Source organism: Trachurus japonicus, chromosome 15 (genome assembly GCF_045865225.1).
Source record: "Trachurus japonicus isolate A0001 chromosome 15, Traja_1.0".
NCBI classification, from domain to species: domain Eukaryota; kingdom Metazoa; phylum Chordata; class Actinopteri; order Carangiformes; family Carangidae; genus Trachurus; species Trachurus japonicus.
The window spans coordinates 673,375-697,948 of record NC_140921.1 but is presented as its reverse complement, the minus strand read 5'-3'; the positions used below and the strand labels follow the sequence as shown (position 1 = coordinate 697,948).

The 24,574-nt window shown below is 41.2% G+C and overlaps 1 protein-coding gene across 1 annotated transcript in view; it reads left to right on the top strand.

Moving 5' to 3' along the window:
• Positions 1 to 24,574, top strand: part of cul9 (cullin 9) — a 101,070-nt gene that overhangs the window by 50,654 nt on the left and 25,842 nt on the right. The window contains exons 25-34 of the mRNA XM_085799144.1: positions 351 to 484; positions 1,325 to 1,507; positions 2,428 to 2,585; positions 4,038 to 4,236; positions 5,936 to 6,107; positions 7,226 to 7,371; positions 7,498 to 7,624; positions 8,470 to 8,675; positions 15,730 to 15,992; positions 20,035 to 20,152. Coding sequence (XP_085655270.1) covers positions 351 to 484; positions 1,325 to 1,507; positions 2,428 to 2,585; positions 4,038 to 4,236; positions 5,936 to 6,107; positions 7,226 to 7,371; positions 7,498 to 7,624; positions 8,470 to 8,675; positions 15,730 to 15,992; positions 20,035 to 20,152 — 1,706 coding nt within the window. The remainder of the gene's footprint in view (positions 1 to 350; positions 485 to 1,324; positions 1,508 to 2,427; positions 2,586 to 4,037; positions 4,237 to 5,935; positions 6,108 to 7,225; positions 7,372 to 7,497; positions 7,625 to 8,469; positions 8,676 to 15,729; positions 15,993 to 20,034; positions 20,153 to 24,574) is intronic.

Here is a 24,574-nt window from a genome sequence, read left to right as displayed (position 1 = left end):
AGCAGGGGGCGTCGCCCGACTCCTCCTCCTCCTCGTCTGAACCGGCTTCAGACAAACGAACCTGAACCTTCAGGAAACGTTTTTCCCGCTCCATCGTTTTCCCTCAGTTCGACTGCTCGTTCCGCCGCCGCTGACTTCCTGTTCCCGCTGTCGCCATGGCGATGACGTCATTTTTATTTATTTTTTTTCAGAAGGGAAGGAAGAGCAGAGCACAGAGGCACGGCTTTGTCTTTATACGTTCATGGCTGCTCTTTTCATCCCCTCCATTTCTGGTTTAATGCTGACGACGACCGACGGCCGACTTGACTTCACGCGGAAAATCAAGTCTGTGAATTTTTTCCTTCTTGCAGACGGGAAAGAAGGAAAAAACAAGGACAACACCGGCGCCTCGTCTTCCTCCACCTCCGCCGCCAAACCCCGAGTGAAGAGCAGCAGCAGCATCGCCGGCATCGCCCTCTGCTGGCAGGGCGTGGTGCAGCGCCAGGTAACGACACAGTGTGCTGATACACGCTCATATCCCACCAGACATGCAATTAGTGGTAAATACTGTGTTCCAAAAGCAGCTCAGTTTAATTCGTGTTTATTTCAGGTTAAACTCGTGTTTATCTTGGTAAAATTCAGGTTTAGTTCAGTTAAACTCGGGTTTGGTTGAGGTTACACTCGGGTTTAGCTCAGGTTAAACTTGGGTTTAGTTCAGTTAAACTCGGGATTAGTTCAGTAAAATTCAGGTTTAGTTCAGTTAAACTCGGGTTTGGTTGAGGTTACACTCGGGTTTAGCTCAGGTTAAACTTGGGTTTAGTTCAGTTAAACTCGGGATTAGTTCAGTAAAATTCAGGTTTAGTTCAGTTAAACTCGGGTTTGGTTGAGGTTACACTCGGGTTTAGCTCAGGTTAAACTTGGGTTTAGTTCAGTTAAACTCGGGATTAGTTCAGTAAAATTCAGGTTTAGTTCAGTTAAACTCAGGTTTAGTTCAATTAAACTCGGTTTAGTTCTGTAGAATTCAGGTTCATTTCAGTTAAACTCTGGTTTAGTTCAGGTTATACTTGGGATTAGTGCAGTAAAATTCAGGTTCAGTTCAATTTAACTCGGTTTAGTTCAGTAAAACTCAGGTTTAGTTCAGTTAAACTCAGGTTTAGTTCAATTAAATTCAGGTTTAGTTCAGTTAAACTCAGGTTTAGTTCAATGAAATTCAGGTTTAGTTCAGTTAAACTCAGGTTTAGTTCAATGAAATTCAGGTTTAGTTCAATTAAATTCAAGTGACGATTCCTTGGTTACCGACTCGGTGGATGGATGATGTCACCACTGACTCCGCCCCCTCCCTCAGGTGAAGAAGTTCCTGGAGTCGAGCTGCAACCTGCCGGACTTCGTGGAGCGGTACCGGACCCTGTACCTGCGGCTGAAGAACGCCATGGAGGAGCTGTTCGGTCAGCAGACGGCCTTCGTCCTCGCGCTGAGACACGGCTTCTCTGCTGCGCTGCTGCAGCTGTCCATCCTCAGAGCCATGCACGTGAGTCCACATCCAGTTTAGACCAGTCAACATGTACTTAAATACTGGGTTTAGCTCAGGTTGAAGTCGGGTTTAGTTCAGTTAAACTCGGGTTAAAGGGAGAGTTCAACATTTTGTCAAATTGGCCCATTGCCATAATCCCTATAGTCATAGCAGTAGGTTCGTTACCTTTAATTGTCGGTGCAAGCTGTTTTTAGAAGTTTCCCTCATCAAACTCATCAAATACACAATCCAACAACTCCACAACGCTCTGGTGGACAAGTTGTGAGCTGCACATTCACCACGCTATGAGATAATAACACAACGTTACCACACAGAGTTGTTTTAGAGGGAAATTCATGCAAAACCGCTGATGCACGTTGCCTTCAGGGACAGTTTTTCATCATCAGTCTCTGTATTTCCCTCTACAACAACTCTGTGTGGTAACGTTGTGTTATTATCTCATAGCGTGGTGAATGTGCAGCTCACAACTTGTTGCGTTGAGCGTTGTGGAGTTGTTGGATTGTGTATTTGATGAGTTTGATGATGAGGGAAACTAAGAAATCCCATAATGAGCCTCCGTAGCGTAGCTCTGAGCAGCTCACGGCTCTGCTCCACCGTTCTAATAACAGCTTGCACCGACAATTAAAGGTAACGAACCTACTGCTATGACTATAGGGGTTATGGCAATGTGCCAGTTTGCCAAAATGTTGAACTATCCCTTTAAGTTCAGGTTACACTCAGGATTAGTTCAGTAAAATTCCGGATTAGTTCAGTTAAACTCAGCTTTAGTTCAGGTTAAACTGGGGTTTGCTTCAGTTAAACTCAGGTTTGGTTCAGTTAGACTCAGCTTTAGTTCAGTTAAACTCTGGTTTGGTTCAGTTAGACTCAGCTTTAGCTCAGTTAAACTGGGGTTCATCTGATCCGTGGTCTCTGTGCAGGTGAGCGAGCGTTTTGCTCAGTACATCGACCAGATGATGCAGGTGAGCGGCGCGGCGTCGGGCAGCGTGGAGACTCTGGAGCGGCTGCAGCAGTTCCTCGAGCCCATGCTCTTCCTGTCGGGACTCGAGCTCGCCAACACCTTCGAGCACTTCTACAGGTGAGGTCACGGCGGCGGTCAGAGATGTTAAACACACGTCCAAGCACCTGAACGCATCATCATTTATTGTATTTTATTTCTTATTATTATGTTTTTTATTCTATTTTATCCTACTACACCTGTCTATTTTACTTCATTCTATCTATGTCTTTATCATCTTCTCATTTTTATCTATTTTACTTCATTTTATCTAGTGTTTTCCCCATTGCAAATGATTGAGTGTAAGACAGGGAAGGGGAAAATTAAGACCCTTAAAAAGTATTAAAAAGTCTTTTTACGACTTTATAAAGTCTTAAAGGGATAGTTCACCCTAGAATGATATTTCGCTCATTATCTACTCACCCTCATGTTGACTAAGGGCTGGAAGAAGTTTCAGAGTCCTCCGTCCCTTCTCTGAGTTACAGGGGGTCTTGGTGTAGCAGTGCATGTCCATATGACGGTTGTAAAGGGACACCAGAGCTCTTCGTAAAAAAACACACACAAAAAAACATCCAAATACCTCCATGCTGCTCGTATGTAATGTCCGTCTTGTGCTGAAGCCCCAAATTGCGTAATTGTCCCGAAAAAATTTAAATAAGTCTATATTTTAAGCTTGTTTGTAGCGGAAGCTTCTCGAAGCTCCTCTTCCTGGTCCGTCCAAATCTCGCGTGATTCGCAGTAACCGCACTGACGCCGGCGCAAATCACGCGAGATTTGGACGGACCAGGAAGAGGAGCTTCGAGAAGCTTCCGTTACAAACAAGCTTAAAATATAGACTTATTTAAATTTTTTCGGGACAATTACGCAATTTGGGGCTTCAGCACAAGACGGACATTACATACGAGCATCATGGAGGTATTTGGATGTTTTTTTGTGTGTGTTTTTTTACGAAGAGCTCTGGTGTCCCTTTGCAACCGTTGCATTGAAATGCACTGCTACGCCAAGACCCCCTGTAACTCAGAGAAGGGACGGTGGACTCTGAGAATTCTTCCAGCCCTTAGTCAACATGAGGGTGAGTAGATAATGAGCGAAATATCATTCTAGGGTGAACTATCCCTTTAAATTCTGAAGGTATTTTTTCTGAATTAGCCTAGCTGTCCAAGAGTCCAAAAAAACATTGTAAAAGTGTGTGAATTTATTAATTTTATTAAGAAACAAAGATGAACCGGTACATAAAAAAGAAAAGAAGAGTGGAGCAATGTTTTTTAGTTTTTTTTTATAAACATTGCCTTACCCCAGCCTATTTTGAATTCTGTTGTATCATAGTGGTCTATAGTCTTTATCACAAACTAAAACTGTTCAGTTAAAAGTGTCACTGATGTAAATGGTTACAGCTTGAAGTGGCGGTGAGGTGTTGAAAAAGTCTTAAAAAGGTATTAAAATTAACTTCAAGATTCCTGTATAAACCCTGCATTCATTCATTCATTCATTCATCATCATCCTCACCATGTCTCTCTCTGTCTCTCTCCTCAGGTACTACCTAGGCGACCGGCTGCTGGCCCAGGGCAACGTGTGGCTGGAGAGCGCCGTCATCGACCACATCGGCAGCTGCTTCCCGAGCCGCTTCCCCCAGCAGATGCTGAAGAACCTGAGCGAGTCGGCCGAGCTGCAGCAGGAGTTCCACCTGTACCGGCTGCAGCAGCTGGACCGCGGTCTGCAGGAGCACGACCAGGTCAGAGCCACACACACTTCTGCTGCTCTTCCTCTTCTCATTTAAGTTTTTATTCAATTTCTAATGTCAAACATCATACAAAAGACATCCAACTTCAACACAAACAAATCCACCATATTAACTCTTTTGCGACCACACTAATTCCTCAGCACATCCGCTCAGGACCGCATGTTTTTGGCTATTTGTTTCCCTTTTTTCTCACGTGGAAGCGAACTCTGTACATCACCTAGAAACAAATCGTTTTCATGTGGTTGAAGAGTGACTTTCCAACGTGCTCCTCGAAGAAACGGCGAGTTTTTCCGCCGTTTCGTTCGTGAGTACGAAGGAGAAGAAGAGAGCTGGGTTTCTCCAAAAACGGAGCTCCCGCTCTAGTTTCAGAGAAAAATGCACTTTTGTGTCAAGTGGCAATCTGCTCATTTTACCGGTTCTCTGCAGTGTGGCGTCTCCCTAATCATTTCTACGGCTAAATAAATATATTTGTAGGCATATCTGGGGGGTGTCCGAATCTCCAAACCAGAAACGTTTGTAACAGCATCGGAAAAAGTCGCCAGGTTTGTCACCAGTCGCTTTTGACAAAAAAAGTCACCAAGAGGGTTTGGAAAGTCGCCAGATTCAGCGAGAAAGTTTCAACACTGTAGCCGACCGCCGCACAGCGCTGCACGCTGTCCCCAGAGCAGCGTTCAAGGAGAACGATTACTCAAACAAAACCAAGATCACACAGTTTATAAAAAACATTATGTTGTGATTTTACATATCAGAGGAACCATATTCACACACCTCAGAGTGTCTATTATCATCACCGGAAAAAAAAAACGGGTTTGGACTCATCAATGGTCCTGAACATTCGGCACACTGTGACAAGTTAACTCGTCAATGGTCGCGAAAGAGTTAAAACAAAAATACACATAACAACAAAATGTGCATATAAATATAAATACGTGCACAAACCCCAGCCCACAAACAGCGCAGCAGCACGAGTTGACCTCCCCTCCCACATTATAGGCACCTACTCCCCTCTTATAGGATTCAGAAAATGTCCCCAAAACTGGTAGAATTTCCCTTTGTTATCATTCAACCTTGCTATCATCAATTCATATGAAGCATTATCCGTCATCAGCTTAACCCAGTCAGTGAATCCTGGTTTAGTCTGAATGATTCTAGCTGCAGTGATGAAGCCTGTCAACGCTAAACCGAGTTCTGCTTTTGATATTCCTGGTGGTGACCTTGACCTGTCTCCCAGTCGGCAGAGTTGGGGTGGATTCTGGTCGGGGTTTTCCGAGTTCTGCAGTAGGGCTGGGTATCGATTCAAATTTGAAGAATCGATTCGATTCCGATTCTTAAGACTCAGAATCGATTATTTTGATTCGATCCGATTCAATCCGATTCGATTCGATTCGATCCGATATCAATTTGAGTTAGTGTTATTAAAACCGTTTTTGGGCTGTTACATGATTGTCTAGTTATGCAACATATTAATACTCGTATTAAATGAATGAAGTAGCCTATTGGTAGTTAATATAATGGCTATAAGACTGGGGTCGATCTTTGGACTTATGAATCAATCTGTAGGAATTAAAATGAGAATCGATTTAAAATCGGCGGATCGATCTTTTCAACCCAGCACTATTCTGCAGCTCTTCCTGAAAGCTTTGTCCTCTCTGTGTTGCCGTAAAGCTTTGTCCTCTCTGTGTTGCCGTAGATCATGGATGAGTGGATGGACTCGGAGGAGGAGGAGGCGGACGTCCAGGTCCTGGTTCTGTCTCCGCGCTGCTGGGCCGTGTCCTCGCTCTGCTTCCTGGACGAACCGGCCAAACACTTCCCATCAGAACTCTGCTCCTACCTGAACCAGTTCACCCAGTTCTACTCTCACAGTCAGTACCCAGCCCTGCAGTAAAGGACAGTTCCGGCCAAATTCACCTCAGGGCTGTAGTTGTGTCTGTCCCCGCATCGCCACGGCAGCGATGAATGGGAGCGGATTGAAGTTCCGCTGCTTACACTGTAAAAACCCCAAATCTTTACAAGAATATTTGTCTTATTTCTTGTCAAAATGTCTCAATTTTAATCAAAAATAATCTCTTTCCACTTGAAATAAGACTCGTCACCTAAAAATGAACTTGTTTTTAGATCTTTTTCACTTGTTTCAAACAAATTTTCAATTGAAATAAGTAGAAAAATCTGCCAGTGAAAGCAAGTTTTTTGTGCTTGTGATAAGAAAGAAAAACTTGCTCCACTATCAGATTTTTCTACTTATTTCAAGTGAAAATCTGCTTGAAAAAAGCAAAAAGTGTCTAAAAACAAGCTGCTTTTTATGTGATGAGTCTTATTTTTAGTATAATTAGATTTGTTTTGACTAGAAATAAGACAAATATTCTTGGTAAGATTTTGAGTTTTTACAGTGTAGGCTGTTTCCATCCCTCAAAGCCACAGACAGCGTCAGATGGAGACTCAAACATGCAGCCAGAAGTTTATTTACTTGAAGCAAGTCCAGAGTTGATATTCCTGTGTTTATGACACAAACGGGAGCTTCCCACTGCACCTGAACACACCGAGCGTCAACTTGGGTCTCGACTCCGCCAGACTTTGAATTAGATCTAGTTTTACAAACATGTCGGCTTGTTGAAGTAAATAAACTTCTGGTGCATGTTTGAGTCTCCATCTGACGCTGTCTGTGGCTTTGAGGGATGGAAACAGCCTAAGCAGCAGAACTTCAATCCGCTCCCATTCATCATCGTTGCCGTGGCGATGCGGGGACAGACCATAACTACCGCAAAACAGGAGACATTAAACTGAAAACCTTCAGATTCCTTCTGTTAGACCTCAAATGTTAGGAACATACAGCCTGAGGTGAATTTACCCAGAATTCTTTAAACCGGTTTCCTTTTCTTTGGCGCTGCTCCGGTCTAATTGTGTGTGTGTTCGTGTGTGTGTGTGTGTGTGTGTGTGTGTGTGTGTGTGTGTGTGTGTGTGTGTGTGTGTGTGTGTGCGTCAGGTCAGTCCATGTACGGTCTGAGCCACTCGAAGCCGCGGCGGCTGCAGTGGACGTGGCTCGGTCACGCTGAGCTGCTGTTCGGCTGCTGGACGCTGCACGTGTCCACGCTGCAGATGTTCATCCTGCTGCAGTTCAACAGCCACGAGGTAACACACACACACTCAGACACACACACACTCACACTCAGACACACACACACACACACACACTCAGACACACACACACACACACACACACAGCTGTCTCTAACCTCTGAGTGTTGGTTTGTGCAGGAGGTGCAGGTGGAGGCTCTGCTGCAGGCGACCGGTCTGTCTGCTGCCGTGCTGCTTCACGCTCTGACGCCGCTCATCAGCGAGGACGGACCGCTGAGCTGCAGCCAACCAGAGCAGCCCAGCCAGGGTCAGACACACACACACACACACACACACACACACACACACACACACACACACACACCTGAAATGAAACTAAAAACTAGAACTAGCTCCAACCTCCAGGTTTGATGCTAAACTGCAGTAAAGTAAAGTATCTTTTATCCTTCTTTAGCCTGACCAGGGACAAAGACTGCAAATTAGCTGAAGCTAGACGTCTTGTATGCATCGCATTTTTCATTCTTTGTGGCAATGTTGTATGTATCGTCCCTGCAAAATAAACATTAAAATAAAAAATAAAATAAAATAAATAGTTTCATCAGATAACAGCAGCTTAGTTGTAGTTTTCTTAGAGATCTAAAGCTGAGTTCGACCCACAGGGAGATAAGAGTGAATGGAACCTGTTGAGGACTGATGGGAACATTATGGGATGGATGCAACTAAAAGGGAACAAGTTCATCTTCAGAGGTCTGGACAGAGGCTTTCTCCTAAAACCTGGAAAACTACAACTAAGACTACGACTAAATAAAAACTACAACTAAGACTAAATAAAAACTACAACTAAGACTTAATAAAAACTACAACTAAGACTAAATAAAAACTAAACTAAATAAAAACTACAACTAAGGCTAAATAAAAACTACAACTAAGGCTAAATAAAAACTAGTCTAGACTAGACTAATAAAATAAAAAGCAAACTGAAAAACTAAATAAAACTAATCCAAACTAGTCAATTCCTTAAAAATAAAAACTAAACTAAAATGGATTCATCACTTGTTGAACTCACTAAAACTGAACCGAAATAAAACATAAAAACTAATGAAAATGTTAAAACTATAATAACCTTATACCTTCATCCTCCTCCCCCACCAGGCGTGCTGACGGTGGACCAGCAGGTGGCGCTGCGCAGCGTTGAGGGCGCCGCGGCGACGCTGCAGCTGCTGCCCAGACAGACCTACCTGAACGTGGACGAGGACGCGGCCGGGACGCTGGAGAGGAAGAGGAACTACATCTACTGTCTGATCGTCAGCATCATGAAGCAGGAGAAGGAGATGCACATCGACAACCTCGTCTTCAAGGTCAGAGGTCGCACACACGGAGCGAAACAAAACAACAATGAGCCGTAAACCAGGTTTAACTCTGGATTTAATCAAGTTTACAGTAGATCAGATTTTGGGTGAACTATCCCTTTAAACTATCTCATCTGAAGTGCAAACCAGGTTTAACTCTGGATTTAATCAGGTTTACAGTAGTACAGATTTTGGGTGAACTGTCCCTTTAAACTATCTCATCTGAAGCGTAAACCAGGTTTAACTCTGGATTTAATCAAGTTTACAGTAGTACAGATTTTGGGTGAACTATCCCTTTAAACTATCTCATCTGAAGCGTAAACCAGGTTTAACTCTGGATTTAATCAAGTTTACAGTAGTACAGATTTTGGGTGAACTATCCCTTTAAACTATCTCATCTGAAGCGTAAACCAGGTTTAACTCTGGATTTAATCAAGTTTACAGTAGATCAGATTTTGGGTGAACTATCCCTTTAAACTATCTCATCTGAAGCGTAAACCAGGTTTAACTCTGGATTTAATCAGGTTTACAGTAGTACAGATTTTGGGTGAACTATCCCTTTAAACTATCTCATCTGGGGCCGTATTCACAAAGCCTTTTATCTTACCGCTAGGAGTGCTCCTAACTCGCACTAAAAGTTTTTACGTAGGAGTTTTTTCTTAAAAGCTATTCACAAAGCCGCTGAGACCTACTCTTACTAAGGATAAATCACTAAGAGCAGAGTAAGGGCGCATTCACACTGTCCTCCTTTGGTCCGCTTTAAACGGACCAGAGTTCGTTTGCTCGGATAGTCCGGTTCGTTTGGGCAGGTGTGAAAGCTCATACGAACTCTGGTGCGGATCAAACAAACGAACTCTGGTCCGCTTGAAAACGGGGGTCTCGGTCCGTTTGCAAGTGAACCCTGGTTCGGTTCGTATGCAGTGTGAAAGCTCAGCGGACTAAACACCATAGGCGGCCTTACCTATGTTTCAACCGTTATCATACACACACACAGGCCTACATCCACCACACACACAAACAGCTCTGTCCACCGTGCGGTCACACACTCGACCCCTGATCCGCTCTACAACCACTGATGCGCGTATCATGCCACACCGCGACTGTAGCCTACTAGTCGCTCCTAATTAATAATACGGCAGGAAATATCAATAAGAACGTAGGCTATTACCTTTGAAAACGGCCGCAAACTACCAATAGACCCTCGTTTTCCTTCTCCCAGTATTATTCCTTTTCTCTTAGCGTTTCTAATGTCCTTTTGTTTTTCCTGCTTTCCTCCTGACGTGCGCCCAGTTGCGTAACCTGATGATTGACGTCTGTCAATCACTTTCCTCCTCTTTTCTTTTTTTCCTCGGGTTAAAATGCCTCCAAGGCGATCTATGAGTACGTCCTAACTTAACAGAGAAATAAAACACAGCGAGAGCACAACTAAAATGTGATATTATTCGCAGCTTATTTACAGATTTTACTAATGGAGGAGACAGCTGTCTGTCTGCTGCTCCAGCACCGCAGCACCGACAGGATCAGCACCTGTAGACGTCTGTCTGTCTGTCTGTCCGCATGTCTCGTCCTTTCCTTGTCCGTGGTGCTGAAATAACGCGGAGCACTTTGCTCTCATTACTTTTGTTGCCAATTTAAATTCAGAATATTGTTAAAGCCTGTAGTTTGTCTGAAAATGTACATGATTTTGCTTTTTGATGAAAGTCCTCGTTTTTTCTGCTAAGTCCTGGTTTCTTGCCCTGATAGTGATTTTAACACTCAATGTGTTGTGCGTACCTGGGATGCATGGATAGTGCGTTTACTGCGTCCTTTCAGGGTTTAAAGCATCACCGACACATGGGCACATAGCTGGAAAATCATTTGATGTTTAACAGGGCAGGGCCTCATATGAAATATTGAAACGGGCCCCCAGCTGTCTAAGGCCGCCACTGCTAAACACATACGTAATGCATAGGTTATTTTATTGTTAGGTTACATATCTTGTCCGCCGTCTGTGTAGCAACAACGCCAACAACTCGACATCTCTCATCAGTCTCCGTCTTTTCCTCTGGTACCGTTCCTCCGTCCTCAGTGCAGTAGTAAGAGCGAAATGCGCTCTGCTTCGCTGCCTTACATGGTGGTCGTACAGCACGGCTTGCTGAGCCAAGTGCAATTGGTACATAAAAAAAATAAACAACATCCCCCAAACAGCCAACTTCACATGCTGCTCCATGTTTACTGTTACCCAGCAGGTCTGTCAGTCGCGAGCGGAGTGACGTCGACTTTTGACGCTCAGAAAGTTTGGTGCGCTTGGGGCGCAAGTTTGGTGCGGTTCAGAAGTTGCAGTGTGAACGCGGAACCGAACCAAGTGATAATGCAACAATGTTGCAACTTTCAGCCCCCCAAGCGAACTCGAGTCCACTTGGTTAGGTGTGAAAGCAACCTAAGAGTGACGCCCTGGTGACGCCCCGTTGCTATGGATTACGTCAATTCTCGTGCACGAATTCGAGGCGCTCAACACGGTGATTGGTTGTTGAGTGCCGGCGGCGCCCCCCCTCCCCCTCCCTCCCTCCTCCTCCTCCTCGCCGCCGGCCGCTCCGCTCCGCTCCACTTTTTTTTTTTTTTTTTGCCGTCAGGTCCGACGGGGCTTTTTTAGATTGCTTCGAGTCCAAACCACTGTCTCTGCTGCCGAGTTGGGCTCTGAACTTTCTGTCTTTCTCTCTGCCATCTGCATCTGCTACAGTTTTTGTCGCGTCTCACTCTGCAGTGTGACGCTGTGCAAATGCAATGAGGGTCAGTGCGTCCACTCGCAAAGCAGCCGCTGTTTTTTTTTCTTCCCACATTTTAATATTAATTTTCACATTCGTTGACAGCCCTATATGGTGATCATAATAGTAATGATGAGAAAAGAAAATGCATTACCCACATTTGTGGCCTATAGCAGGATTTGAACCCAGACTAACAATAAGTTTAGTTTACTGGGGGAGCAGCCTTATCACATGAGCTATTACTACTAACAGATGTGTGTGTCTAGCGCACCCACCAACTTTTTAAAATTATTTTTGGCTCACATCAGCATGACTGCATCGCAGCGGTCGCAGTTACCTCAGTCCGACCGTTGTGACGCCTATTGGACAGTCCGTCACCGTCACTACTCCCGTTTTATAGCGAAAATGTTGTAAATGACCCCCCAAAAAAAAAAAAAACACCGACAAAAAGGCACGTTGGGCATCAAAGGGCAAAGGGGCAGGTGCTCCAGCTCCCCCCTCTGCAGCAATTCGCAGTCCTCCATACATTTGCCTGGCTGCAGCCATTTGCGATTCTTTGTGAATAGGTCTTACTGAGTTAGGAGTCCTCACGAGGACTTTTAAGCTCTCCCAGACATAGGAGCTACTTTTAGGCATAAAATACTTTGTGAATTACTCTTATTTTAAAAAACTAGGAGTCCTAAATTTAAGACTGACACGCCCACTTTTTTTAGGAGTTGCTCCTAAATTCGGCCCTTAGGAGCTACTTTTAACCTTAAGATTCTTTGTGAATACGGCCCCTGAAGTGTAAACCAGGTTTAACTCTGGATTTAATCAAGTTTACAGTAGTACAGATTTTGGGTGAACTATCCCTTTAAACTATCTCATCTGAAGCGTAAACCAGGTTTAACTCTGGATTTAATCACGTTTACAGTAGTACAGATTTTGGGTGAACTATCCCTTTAAACTATCTCATCTGAAGCGTAAACCAGGTTTAACTCTGGATTTAATCAAGTTGACAGTAGATCTGTGTTAAACCATCTCATCTGTAGCATAAACCAAGATTAACTCAGGATTAGAGCTAGTTAGTCTAGTGTATTTATTTCATAAACCAGGATTAATTAGTTCTTTAATCTGGTTTACAGTGTTTCTGTTGTAAACCAAGTTTAAGTCAGACTTAAGTCAGTCTTATTGCTCCACCCAGACAGATGTTTGACTTAGTTTGTGTGTGTTTGGTTGTTACTATAGTGATTTGTTACATCACACAGCACTAGTTCAGGTTAAAGTCAGGTTTATTTCTGTCTAACTCAGGTTTGGTGCAGTTAAACTCGGCTTTAGTTCAGGTTAAAGTCAGATTTAGTTCAGTTAAACTCGGCTTTAGTTCAGGTTAAAGTCAGATTTAGTTCAGTTAAACTCGGCTTTAGTTTAGGTTAAAGTCAGATTTAGTTCAGTTAAACTTGGCTTTAGTTCAGTTAAACTAGTTCAGGTTAAAGTCAGATTTAGTTTAGTTAAACTTGGCTTTAGTTCAGGTTAAAGTAAGATTTATTTCAGTTAAACTCGGCTTTAGTTCAGGTTAAAGTCAGATTTATTTCAGTTAAACTCGGCTTTAGTTCAGGTTAAAGTCAGATTTAGTTCAGTTAAACTCGGCTTTAGTTCAGGTTAAAGTCAGATTTAGTTCAGTTAAACTCGGCTTTAGTTCAGGTTAAAGTCAGATTTATTTCAATTAAACTCTTCTTTAGTTCAGGTTAAAGTCAGATTTAGTTCAGTTAAACTCGGCTTTAGTTCAGGTTAAAGTCAGATTTATTTCAATTAAACTCTTCTTTAGTTCAGGTTAAAGTCAGATTTAGTTCAGTTAAACTCGGCTTTAGTTCAGGTTAAAGTCAGATTTAGTTCAGTTAAACTCGGCTTTAGTTTAGGTTAAAGTCAGATTTAGTTCAGTTAAACTTGGCTTTAGTTCAGTTAAACTAGTTCAGGTTAAAGTCAGATTTAGTTTAGTTAAACTTGGCTTTAGTTCAGGTTAAAGTAAGATTTATTTCAGTTAAACTCGGCTTTAGTTCAGGTTAAAGTCAGATTTATTTCAGTTAAACTCGGCTTTAGTTCAGGTTAAAGTCAGATTTAGTTCAGTTAAACTTGGCTTTAGTTCAGGTTAAAGTCAGATTTAGTTCAGTTAAACTCGGCTTTAGTTCAGGTTAAAGTAAGATTTATTTCAGTTAAACTCGGCTTTAGTTCAGGTTAAAGTCAGATTTAGTTCAGTTAAACTCGGCTTTAGTTCAGGTTAAAGTCAGATTTATTTCAGTTAAACTCGGCTTTAGTTCAGGTTAAAGTCAGATTTAGTTCAGTTAAACTTGGCTTTAGTTCAGGTTAAAGTCAGATTTAGTTCAGTTAAACTTGGCTTTAGTTCAGGTTAAAGTCAGATTTAGTTCAGTTAAACTCCAACAAAGCCACAGAAGCCAAGACAGGTGCATGATGGGAAATGTAGTTCATAGTTTCTCAGTGATGTTGATAGGTTTTCAATGTAGTGAGTCCCTGGGACCCACAGGTGGTGATTTGGGTGGGTCCCTGGGAAATTCAATGGGTCCCCAATAGGGTTGTCATAATACCAGAATTTCTGTAAATTTCCACGATTCTCGATACTTATTCGATACCACAATTAAAAAAAAAACTAGGGCCTTGGGATGCAAATTATCGATTAATTCATTAATCGATAGTTGATGGACCTCATCGATTCATTAACTATTTACTGATGAGCAGCTATTTTCCTGAGAACCTAAATTTAAGTTTAAGTTTAAGCTCAACATTCCTTATACAGGACTCTACACTAGTATTTGTTAGTATATTTTTAGAGCACAGCACAATGAAAAATGTTTAAGTAACACGTTATTTAACCTTTAAATAATGTTGAGGGTCCACATTTAGGAACAGTAAAAACACCCTAAACATTTTTCCTCTGACTTTAAATTGAACTTGTTCTTGACCAACACAATATTTGATACAGATTAAATGGTCTTTCCTGCCACTACACTATGATGATTACTGTATTTACTTAAATCACAGCAGCATAAACTGATTTGTTTAACTCAACCTGATGTAAACATTAATAAAACTCACACAGGCAGCCCCATGTTGTCCCTGTGTGATCAGGGATGTGATTGGCCAAGGACAAAAAAGCAGGAAATTATACGGACCCATAGCGCGACCATGGGAGCGCGACACGGCAACAGTGCAGCCATTACACACAATGACATAAGGAGAGAAAAACCTCAAAAACAGCATGTCAATCAATAGGTGCGGATATTATTACAGTGTGTGTGTGTTGTAAATATCACACACACTGTCTGAGAGCCAGAGAGACAAGAGAGAGAGAGACAGTTATGGCAGGTGGAATTAGCACTTGATATTGAACTTATTTAAAAGGAAAACAAACATGCAGTAGGCTACTTGGCTCCATTTTAATATTTAATGATGGAAAAAAAGTTCTTGAACCATTGAGACCTTCCAGCCAAATGTGTGGTACATGTCTAATATATTTTGTAGCTGCTTAAGTAAATTTAAAAGAAAGAAAGAAGCAGATTTAGTACTGACTGAGGTTCCTATCATTGTAATGGCAAGAATGGCTGGAGTGTATGAAACTTAAACTGAACTCAGAACTGGTCTAGTGGGGAGCTGTGGCTGGACAGCCCCCTTTACAGCAGGTAGCACACGCACGCACACACACACACAGACACCTGTTGCTGCGCTGTCTCTCTCTGTCCCTCGGATCTCTGGACTGTTTTGGGCTCTAAGCATGGACGGCCCAACCCGTCCGGACGCGCTGGTTCGAGCCGGGTTCGCGCCGAGAATATGACTCGGTGAGGCAGGGCTTTTTTTTTTTTTACGGGTTTGGACTGAGAATTAATGCTCGTCGTAAATGTAAACACACTAACGTCAGCGCGTCACGTGCAGCACCACGCCGCTCCAGCAAACACTACGGCGGCAAAAAAAAAAAAAAAGAGAGAGAGAGAGAGAGAAAACTACCGACTACCGCCGCTACGTCTTCTTGTTACGTTGCTGCTCAATGGTCGGGGCAACATCAACACCTATGGCTGTGTGGGTTAAATGGTGGATAATGGCCGTCCGCCGGTCATTCCCATGATTTTAAACACGAGTTGTTGTTAACAATGTATCATTTTTCATGGGAAAATGAGGTGCGTCCCCGGGACGCATGGATAGTGAGTTTACTGCGTCCTGTTAGATTTTAATGCGTCAGGGACGCAGGACGCGTACCTAGCAACATCACTGGTTTCTGTATCTCCTCTTATCTCTTATCTCTGTATCTCTGTATCTCTGTATCTCTGCTGCAGGTCCTGGACTCGTGTCAGAAGCAGGAGGCGTCTCGTCCGGCCGGCGCCGGGCGGTTCAGCTGCAGCACCAGCGACGTGCTCTCCTGCATCATGCACGTCATCAGTAAAGGCTGCATCCGCCGCAACGAGGACAACCTGCACATCGTGGAGTTCCTGCCCGAGGACCCGTCCACGCCGCAGAAGGGCCAGGCGCAGTTCTCCTTCAGCCCGGCCGACGTGGGCCGCGACGCCGCCGCCGCCACGGACAGCCGAGCCGACATCAGGTGTGACGTCTGACCTCTGACCTCTGAGCTCTGAGCTCTGAGCACACACACAGGGCCGACCCCGCTTCCTGTCTTCGTCCTTCACCCTCCTCATCCTCCTCATCCTCCTCACGCTTCTGTTTTCACTTTGTTCTCAAAGCGTCACGTCACGGTGTCGGATTCAAACCTGCGATCCGTGATCCGTGATCCGTGTCGACTCCTCCTGTTCAGCGTCATCAGCGAACGTCTGTCTGAGCCGCCGCCGCCTCGTTTCCCCGGGGACACCCTTTCAAATTAAAGAGAGAGAATTCTGGTCATTTTTGACCCCCTAAGTCGTTGTCCTGATGGTTAAAAGGAAAAAAACGAGACTAAAATTGCTGCAGGCAAACTGGAGTTACCATGGCTACCCGGCGCTAGGGATATTAGCCACAACGCTAACCCATGGGGGGTCTTATTTCTAGTCAAAATGTCATTTCTAGTCAAAACAAATCTCATTCTACTTAGAATAAGACTCATCACATTAAAAGCAGCTTGTTTTTAGACACTTTTTACTTCTTTCAAGCTGATTTTCACTTGAAATAAGTAGAAAAATCTGATAGCGGAGCAAGTTTTTCTTTCTTATTACAAGCACAAAAAACTTGCTTTCACTGGCAGATTTTTCTACTTATTTCAAGTGAAAATTAGTTTGAAACAAGTGAAAATGATCTGAAAACAAGTTAATTTGTAGGTGATGAGTCTTATTTTAAGTGGAAAGAGTTTAGTTTTGACTAGAAATGAGAAATTTTGACAAGAAATAAGACAACTATTTTTAGAAAGATTTTGAGTTTTTGCAGTGTAGCCACAACGCTAACCCATGGGGGGTAATTCTTTCAACCACAACAAACAGTCAGAAAACACTCAGATATCTCTGGTACATGACTGGAATCCTTAGAGACACCACTGAACTCATATAGTGTAGAGTAGAAACAGTAGAAACTTTGTGTTTTTAACTCTGAAACATCCCAGAAAGACATTACTATCCCATCACAGAGAGAAACTAACACTTTGTCCTTGTTGGGATGATTTCTTTACTAGAATAACCGGTGGAGCAGTGCAGTGGTGATGTCCAGAATAGGACAAAGTGTTAGTTTCTCTCTGTGATGGGATAGTAATGTCTTTCTGGGATGTTTCAGAGTTAAAAACACAAAGTTTCTACTGTTTCTACTCTACACTATATGAGTTCAGTGGTGTCTCTAAGGATTCCAGTCATGTACCAGAGATATCTGATTGTTTTCTGACTGTTTGTTGTGGTTGAAAGAATTGCCCCCCATGGGTTAGCGTTGTGGCTACGCTGCAAAAACTCTAAATCTTTCTAAGAATATTTGTCTTATTTCTTGTCCAAATGTCTCATTTCTAGTCAAAACTAATCTCTTTCCACTTAAAATAAGACTCATCACCTAAAAATGAACTTGTTTTTAGATCATTTTCACTTGTTCCAAACAAATTCTCACTTGAAATAAGTAGAAAAATCTGCCAGTGAAAGCAAGTTTTTTGTGCTTGAAATAAGAAAGAAAAACTTGCTCCACTATCAGATTTTTTCTACTTATTTCAAGTGAAAATCTGCTTTAAAGAAGTAAAAAGTGTCTAAAAACAAGCTGCTTTTAATGTGATGAGTCTTATTCTAAGTAGAATGAGATTTGTTTTGACTAGAAATGACATTTTGACTAGAAATAAGACAAATATTCTTGGTAAGATATTTGAGTTTCTGCCGTGTATCCCTATAGCGCCTGGTAGCCATGGTAACTCCGGTTTGCCTGCATCAACCCCCAACACTGGGTGACCATCAGGACAACGATTTAGGGGTCAAGAATGGACAGAATTCTCCTTTAAACCAAACGAGCCGGAGGCGACAGACTTCCTGTTGATGTTGACCTGTTGTTGTTACTGTTGCTGTTGTTGTTGTTTGACCTCTGTGGCTCCGCCCCCTCTCCACATCTGTTACGACTAAAAACAAACTCTTCGCTAACGAATCAAAACCAGAATGTAAATGTTTAATTTTCTATAAAACGGAAATAAAGAAGAGATTTAACCTTTGACCTCTCGTCGCCTCTTTGTGATAATCAACAGCAAACATAAAGATTGATTATTGAAAACATTGATAAACTTTATTGAAAACATTGATAAACTTTATTGAAAACATTGATAAACTTTATTGAAAAATATTGATAAACTTTATTGAAAACATTGATAAACTTTATTGAAAATATTGATAAACTTTATTGAAAACATTGATAAACTTTATTGAAAATATTGATAAACTTTAACTGAAATACATTCAAAAATACAAACAATTATAAATATGTAGGTTTAGTTAATCTACGCTGAATGTTTCCACACTGAGTGTCACAGATCAGAGATTTTTAAATAAAGTTATGAAAATTCAAATAAACACAAACGTGTGTGAACTAGTAATGACAGATTAACGGGCGGCGGGAAGCCAGAGAGGGATCAACAGCCAAACAGCTGAGTCATGATTACCTCAGGTTCAACAGCCAAACAGCTGAGTCATGAAAACTACAACTAAGATTAAATAAAAACTAGTTAGTTACTCAACAATAAAAACTAAACTAAAACTTGTTGAACTCACTAAAACTAAACCAAAATAAAAAATCACACTGATTGTCAGATCAGAGATTTTTAAATAAAGTTATGAAAATTCAAATAAACACAAAGTGTGTGAAGTAGTAATGACAGATTAACGGGCGGCAACAGCCAAACAGTTGAGTCATAAAAACTACAACTAAGACAAAATAAAAACTAGTCAGTTCCTCAACAATTAAAAACTAAACTAAGACTGATGTATCACTTGTTGAACTCACTAAAATAAAAAAGCAAACTGAAAAACTAAATAAAACTAATCAAAACTAGTCAATTCCTCAAAAATAAAAACTAAACTAAAACTTGTTGAACTCACTAAAACTAAACCGAAATAAAAAATCACACTGATTGTCACAGATCAGAGATTTTTAAATAAAGTTAAGAAGTTAAGAAAGAATGACAGACAGAAGCCAGAGAGGGATCAACAGCCAAACAGCTGAGTCATGAAAACTACAACTAAGACTAAATAAAAACTAGTCAGTTACTCAACAATAAAAACTAAACTAAAACTGATTCATCACTTGTTGAACTCACTAAAATAAAAAAGCAAACTGAAAAACTAAATAAAACTAATCAAAACTAGTCAATTCCTCAAAAATAAAAACTAAACTAAAACTTGTTGAACTCACTAAAACTAAACCGAAATAAAAAAATCTAACTGATCGTCACAGATCAGAGATTTTTAAATAAAGTTAAGAAAATTCAAATGAACACAAAGTGTGTGAAGTAATGACAGACAGAAGCCAGAGAGGGATCAACAGCCAAACAGCTGAGTCATGATCAACAGTCAAACAGCTGAGTCATGAAAACTACAACTAAGACTAAATAAAAACTAGTCAGTTACTCAACAATAAAAACTAAATTAAGACTGATTCATCACTTGTTGAACTCACTAAAATAAAAAATAAAACTGAAAAACTAAATAAAACTAATCAAAACTAGTCAATTCTTCAAAAATAAAAACTAAACTAAAACTTGTTGAACTCACTAAAACTAAACCGAAATAAAAAAAATCAAACTGAGTGTCACAGATCAGAGATTTTTAAATAAAGTTATGAAAATTCAAATGAAGACAAAGTGTGTGAACTAGTAATGACAGACAGAAGTCAGAGAGGGATCAGCAGCCAAAAAACAGCTGAGTCATGATTACCTCAGGTTCAACACACCACAGGAAGAGAAACACACATGGAGGATTTTCAAAATAAAACGACCCAACGATGATGAAGATGAAGAAGAAGAAAAAGAAGAAGCTGCTGTTTCCTTCACCGTTTCACTGTGTGTGTGTGTGTGTGTGTGTGTGTGTGTGTGTGTGTGTGTGTGTGTGTGTGTGTGTGTGTGTGTGTGTGTGTGTGTGTGTGTGTGACTGTGTGTGTGTGACTGTGTGTGTGTGTGTGTGTGTGTGTGTGTGTGTGTGTGTGTGTTGCAGTCTGGTCCCGGCCCCGCGGCGCTTCGAGGACGGCGTTCTGGACGCGGTCCTGTTCTCGATGGGCCGGACAATGACGCAGGAGGAAGTCCGTCAGCTGATGCAGCGGACGGTGCAGCAGGTCGGTCTGTCTGGGGTTACACACTATAATACACTATAATAACTACACACTGTTATTAAGCATTAAAGGGGACATAGTATTAAAAGGCATTGAATTCATTCATCTAAAAACAAGGCCTTAATTGGCATTAAAATGTCTTAAATCAATTTTTCAAAAGTCTTAAAAATGTTAACACATGGTAAGAGGTATTTTATGGTTGTAATTAGTCTCAAATCTCAAAATAATTGGTAACATTCTGACATAGAGAAGTTAGTGGCGGCCGTCAACGCTAAATCTCTCACCGCCGCCAGCTCCCGAGTCAGTGTTTTTTTTTTTTTCCGGATTTTTTATGCATTTATTTTGAAAGGACAGCTGGAAAGAGACATTTATTTTGAAAGGACAGCTGGAAAGAGACATTTATTTTGAAAGGACAGCTGGAAAGAGACATTTATTTTGAAAGGACAGCTGGAAAGAGACACAATCCAATGTTCATGTAGCAGTCACTTTACCTTGGAAGTGGGTAAAATTGTCCCTAACCCTGTGTAATTGATGTGGTATTTTTTTTCTGCATTTGTGTTTATTGTGAAGTCGGTCTTAGATTTCATTTCAAGTGGCTTTAAAAAAGTCTTAAAAAGTCTTAAATTTAACTTGGCTTAAGCTGTAGGAACCCTGTATTAAGCATTAAAGGGGACATATTATGCAAAACTCACTTTTTCATAGCTTTAGTGTGTATTTGCCTCCTCACCCCTTAAACGTCAGTTTTGACAACTACGTCAACATTTTGTAAACTGCCATAGTCAGAAAATGTGTCTCTTAACAAGCCGTTTTAATTTCACCCGGCTTATTACATCACAAGCCGGGTGATGTGAATATCCCAGCCCTCGCTCCCATGGTTACCATGGTTACCTCAGCTACCAGAGCGAAGCTTCTAAACCGACCGTTTAGAGCAGGGCTGTGAAACTGGTGTGTAGAGAACCCAGCTGTTTTTCTGACCAAAGCCTGTTACTAACATTACTGTTAGACATCAAGGTACCATGTCAAGAAGCAGAGATGAGCAGAATATGTCGCCTTTAAATACTGAATTCATTACTTATAACACATTAGTATGTAGTTTATAAATACAATTAAAAATGTTTTATTCACAGGGATAAGCACTCGCTGTATTTATAAACTACATACTAATGAGGTTCATGCTTTATAAATGAAGAATTCAGTATTTATTAATGCTTAACTAATGCTTAATAGTGTGCACTTATTATAAAGTGTTGCCGTATTTGGTTCTAAAAGAGTCTGATATTAGTGTGGATGAATCTACGTTACCACTTGTTAATGGCTCCATTTAGATAAATATATCGTTTTGTCTTTATAGTTATTTTGATATTATTATTTAGTGGTCGACTCATTTCCTAGTTTTGGTTTCGCGGACGCTGCTCGTTTATGGTCGGAACTACGACGGCATCTGATCGTCTTCAAACCGCCGACTTTCATTCTTGATCAATGAAAACATTCTTGGTAAATGTTTTCTCTTCCGTCCATCTTGCGCCGGTCCAAAAATTTCACCGTGCGCGCTGAGGCTCATGGGAAATGTGGTGAAAACACTTTGCTTTCCAAAACTCCTTATTGTCCCTTTAAAGTCACACTTTAGTCTTTTAGTTTTGTTTTAGTTAAAATTTAGTCAGTTTTAGTTTTAGTCTCAGTTTGACAGTTTAGTTTTACCTGACTGAGAGGTTGAATTTGAGTTCAGATGACGTTTTTACTCGTCAGTTCATAATGAACAGAGATTTAGTTTTAGTTTTTGTCGTTACTTCTTCTTACAATGAATGAATGAATAAATTATTTTTTTATTTTCGTGTCATGCCACCACTGTGGCCCATCCCATATGGGATTACAAGACACATTTAATGACAAATATTAAAACAAAGACTAGACAGTCCTTCCTGTTGGTGTTAGCTGCCACACAGGTGAGACACATAAATAAACAGTTTCAGATTAGTTTCAGTATTCAACTATATATCGCTCTTCGTCTCGTTGCCCTTTTCAAAAAATAAAGAAAATGCAAAAATATTCAAATGAAAAAGAAGTTTTAGCTTCTCAGCATCGTCCAACCACACAAATTTGTTATTTGGATCTACTTTACTGAACAATATTTGTCTTATAGAGTCATAGAAAGGACAGTAGAACACTAAATGAATTTCATTCTCCACCTCTTGGATGTCACATAAATTACAAACTCTATCGTTCTGCTGTGCCGACACATCAGCCTGTCTCCATATGAAGACCAAGAATACAGCGCTCATAGAGCACACGTCTTACATGTACGTTCTCGTTACAAATTAGTCACAGAATTAAGGTATAAGATATCACCATAGTCAAGTATTGAGGCAACTTTTGTATCAATACTTGACTATGTTTTTTTTTTTTTATTTATTTAAAAAGGACAGTGTGCAGCGACATTAGTTATTGAGACAATAAAAAGATGGCTGCACCAGATTTAGCGGAGCCACTAATTTCCATCTGTAGCAGTGTTAATTTTGACAACAAATTCTAATTTAGTTTTAGTCTTAGTCTTTTGACTAAAATACAATTTAGTTGTAGTCATATTTTAGTCATCTGAAATATTTTAGTTTTAGTCTAGTTTTAGTCGACAAAATATCTTTAGAATTTTAGTCAGCTAAAATTACAGTGGATTTAGTCGACAAAATGTTTCTCCAGAATATCCAGTCATTGGAATTATCCATCAATCTGTTATGGAATGGTATTAAGGTTTGAGTCTACAATACAGGCACAGAAACAGTTGTAATATGGTGCATTTTGTTTTATTCATGTTCTTTTAACTTTCATGTTAATACTGAGTTTCAATCAAATTGCTTTGGTTTTCTTTGGAACAGTTTAGTCAGTCTCCCATCTACTATCTCCATCATTAGCACAAAGTCCTCAGCTGCAGTTGTGAGTGGTAAATGTGTGTGTCCAGTCCATCTGGCCTGCTCCTTGGTCTGTTGTTCTAGAAGAACTGAGGGAAGCTGTAGAGATGAACTGCTGCTGGGTTGCTTAGCAGCACTAGCTTTATCTCCACTTGGTCCATGGTCATCTGTGTCATCATCAGAGTCTTCTGTATCTGTGAGGGTGAATAAGGGGGGAATCAAGTTGTGATCTTTGTTGCTCAGTCCTCCCAGATCTCTCTGTCACACTATACACACACACACGCAGGCACACATGCACGCGCTTGCACACGCACACACACGCGCAACGAATCAATCTTCTAATCAATACAATTCAGAGGTGGTTTCCTTTAGCTTCTATTGCATTTCATGTTTAGTCCTATAAACACGGTGGTTTGTCTGATAATATAACCTTAGCATGTGTGCTTACCGTCGCGTGTTCTGGATGAGCTCTGTGTAGAAGATGCTTCACGTTGCTGGTGTGTGGATCGATGTGGGTCCCCGCGATTTCTGCTCCGGTTTACAGGGGGTCCTGGGCATTGTCCTTGTTGTCATATGTGAAGTGTGTGACCAGATGTCATTTCTTCGTTTCCGTCCTAAACTCAGCGCTGATATTTCCGTGGTGTTGTGTTCATAACTCATTCTGTCGCGCTCGGAGCGCGTGCACCGCAGGACGCTAAGGAGCGAGGCCAGTTTTATTTTGAAACTTTTCATGTGCCGCAGCTGTGGCTCTGCTTCCGGAGAAATCAACATGATTGGACCTCTTCTCCATTCGTCCCTCCCTAACATTTTCGTCTCGTTTTTATTCGTTGACTAAATTGTTTATTAATTTCATCATCGTCTTCGTCATCACAGCTGACTTTTTATTTAGTTTTTATTTAGTTTTCGTCCGTGAAAAAGGTTCGTTAACGAATATATTTCGTCATAGTCTTCGTCAACGAAATTAACACATGCATGCAAATCTCTCCTCTCTGAAAATGCTGGATTCGGTGCATCATGCAGCATTAAGATTTGTAACAGCTTTAGGTTTTCGTACTCATCACTGTCGTCTTTATGAGAGTGATGGCTGGCCTTCTCTGTACAATCGTAGATGGGAACACTGGTATTGTTTTCTTTCTAAGGCCGTCCTGTGTGACTTGCCTCCTTATTCATGTTCTCTCTTGGTTCCTAAAGTCAACACCAGAAGCTGTCGTCTCAGGCTCATAGATTGATAATGTATCTACTATTCCCCGTACATGGACTGTCTTTAGGGAAAGTTCCTTCAAAACATTCACACCCTCGTCCTGCTATAAATTACAGAGTCATCTTAAAGTGGATTATCTCCCAAGTATGGAAGATTTTAAAGCTATAGGATCAAGGACTATTAGACTGCTGCTGCACATGTTCTCTCACTGAACACAGCTGGTGATTTTACTGTAATGATGTGATTTGCTGTTACTGTTTTAGCTGTTTTTATGTTTGGCCAGGATGGACCCCCTTTCAAAAGAGATTCTGAATCTCAATG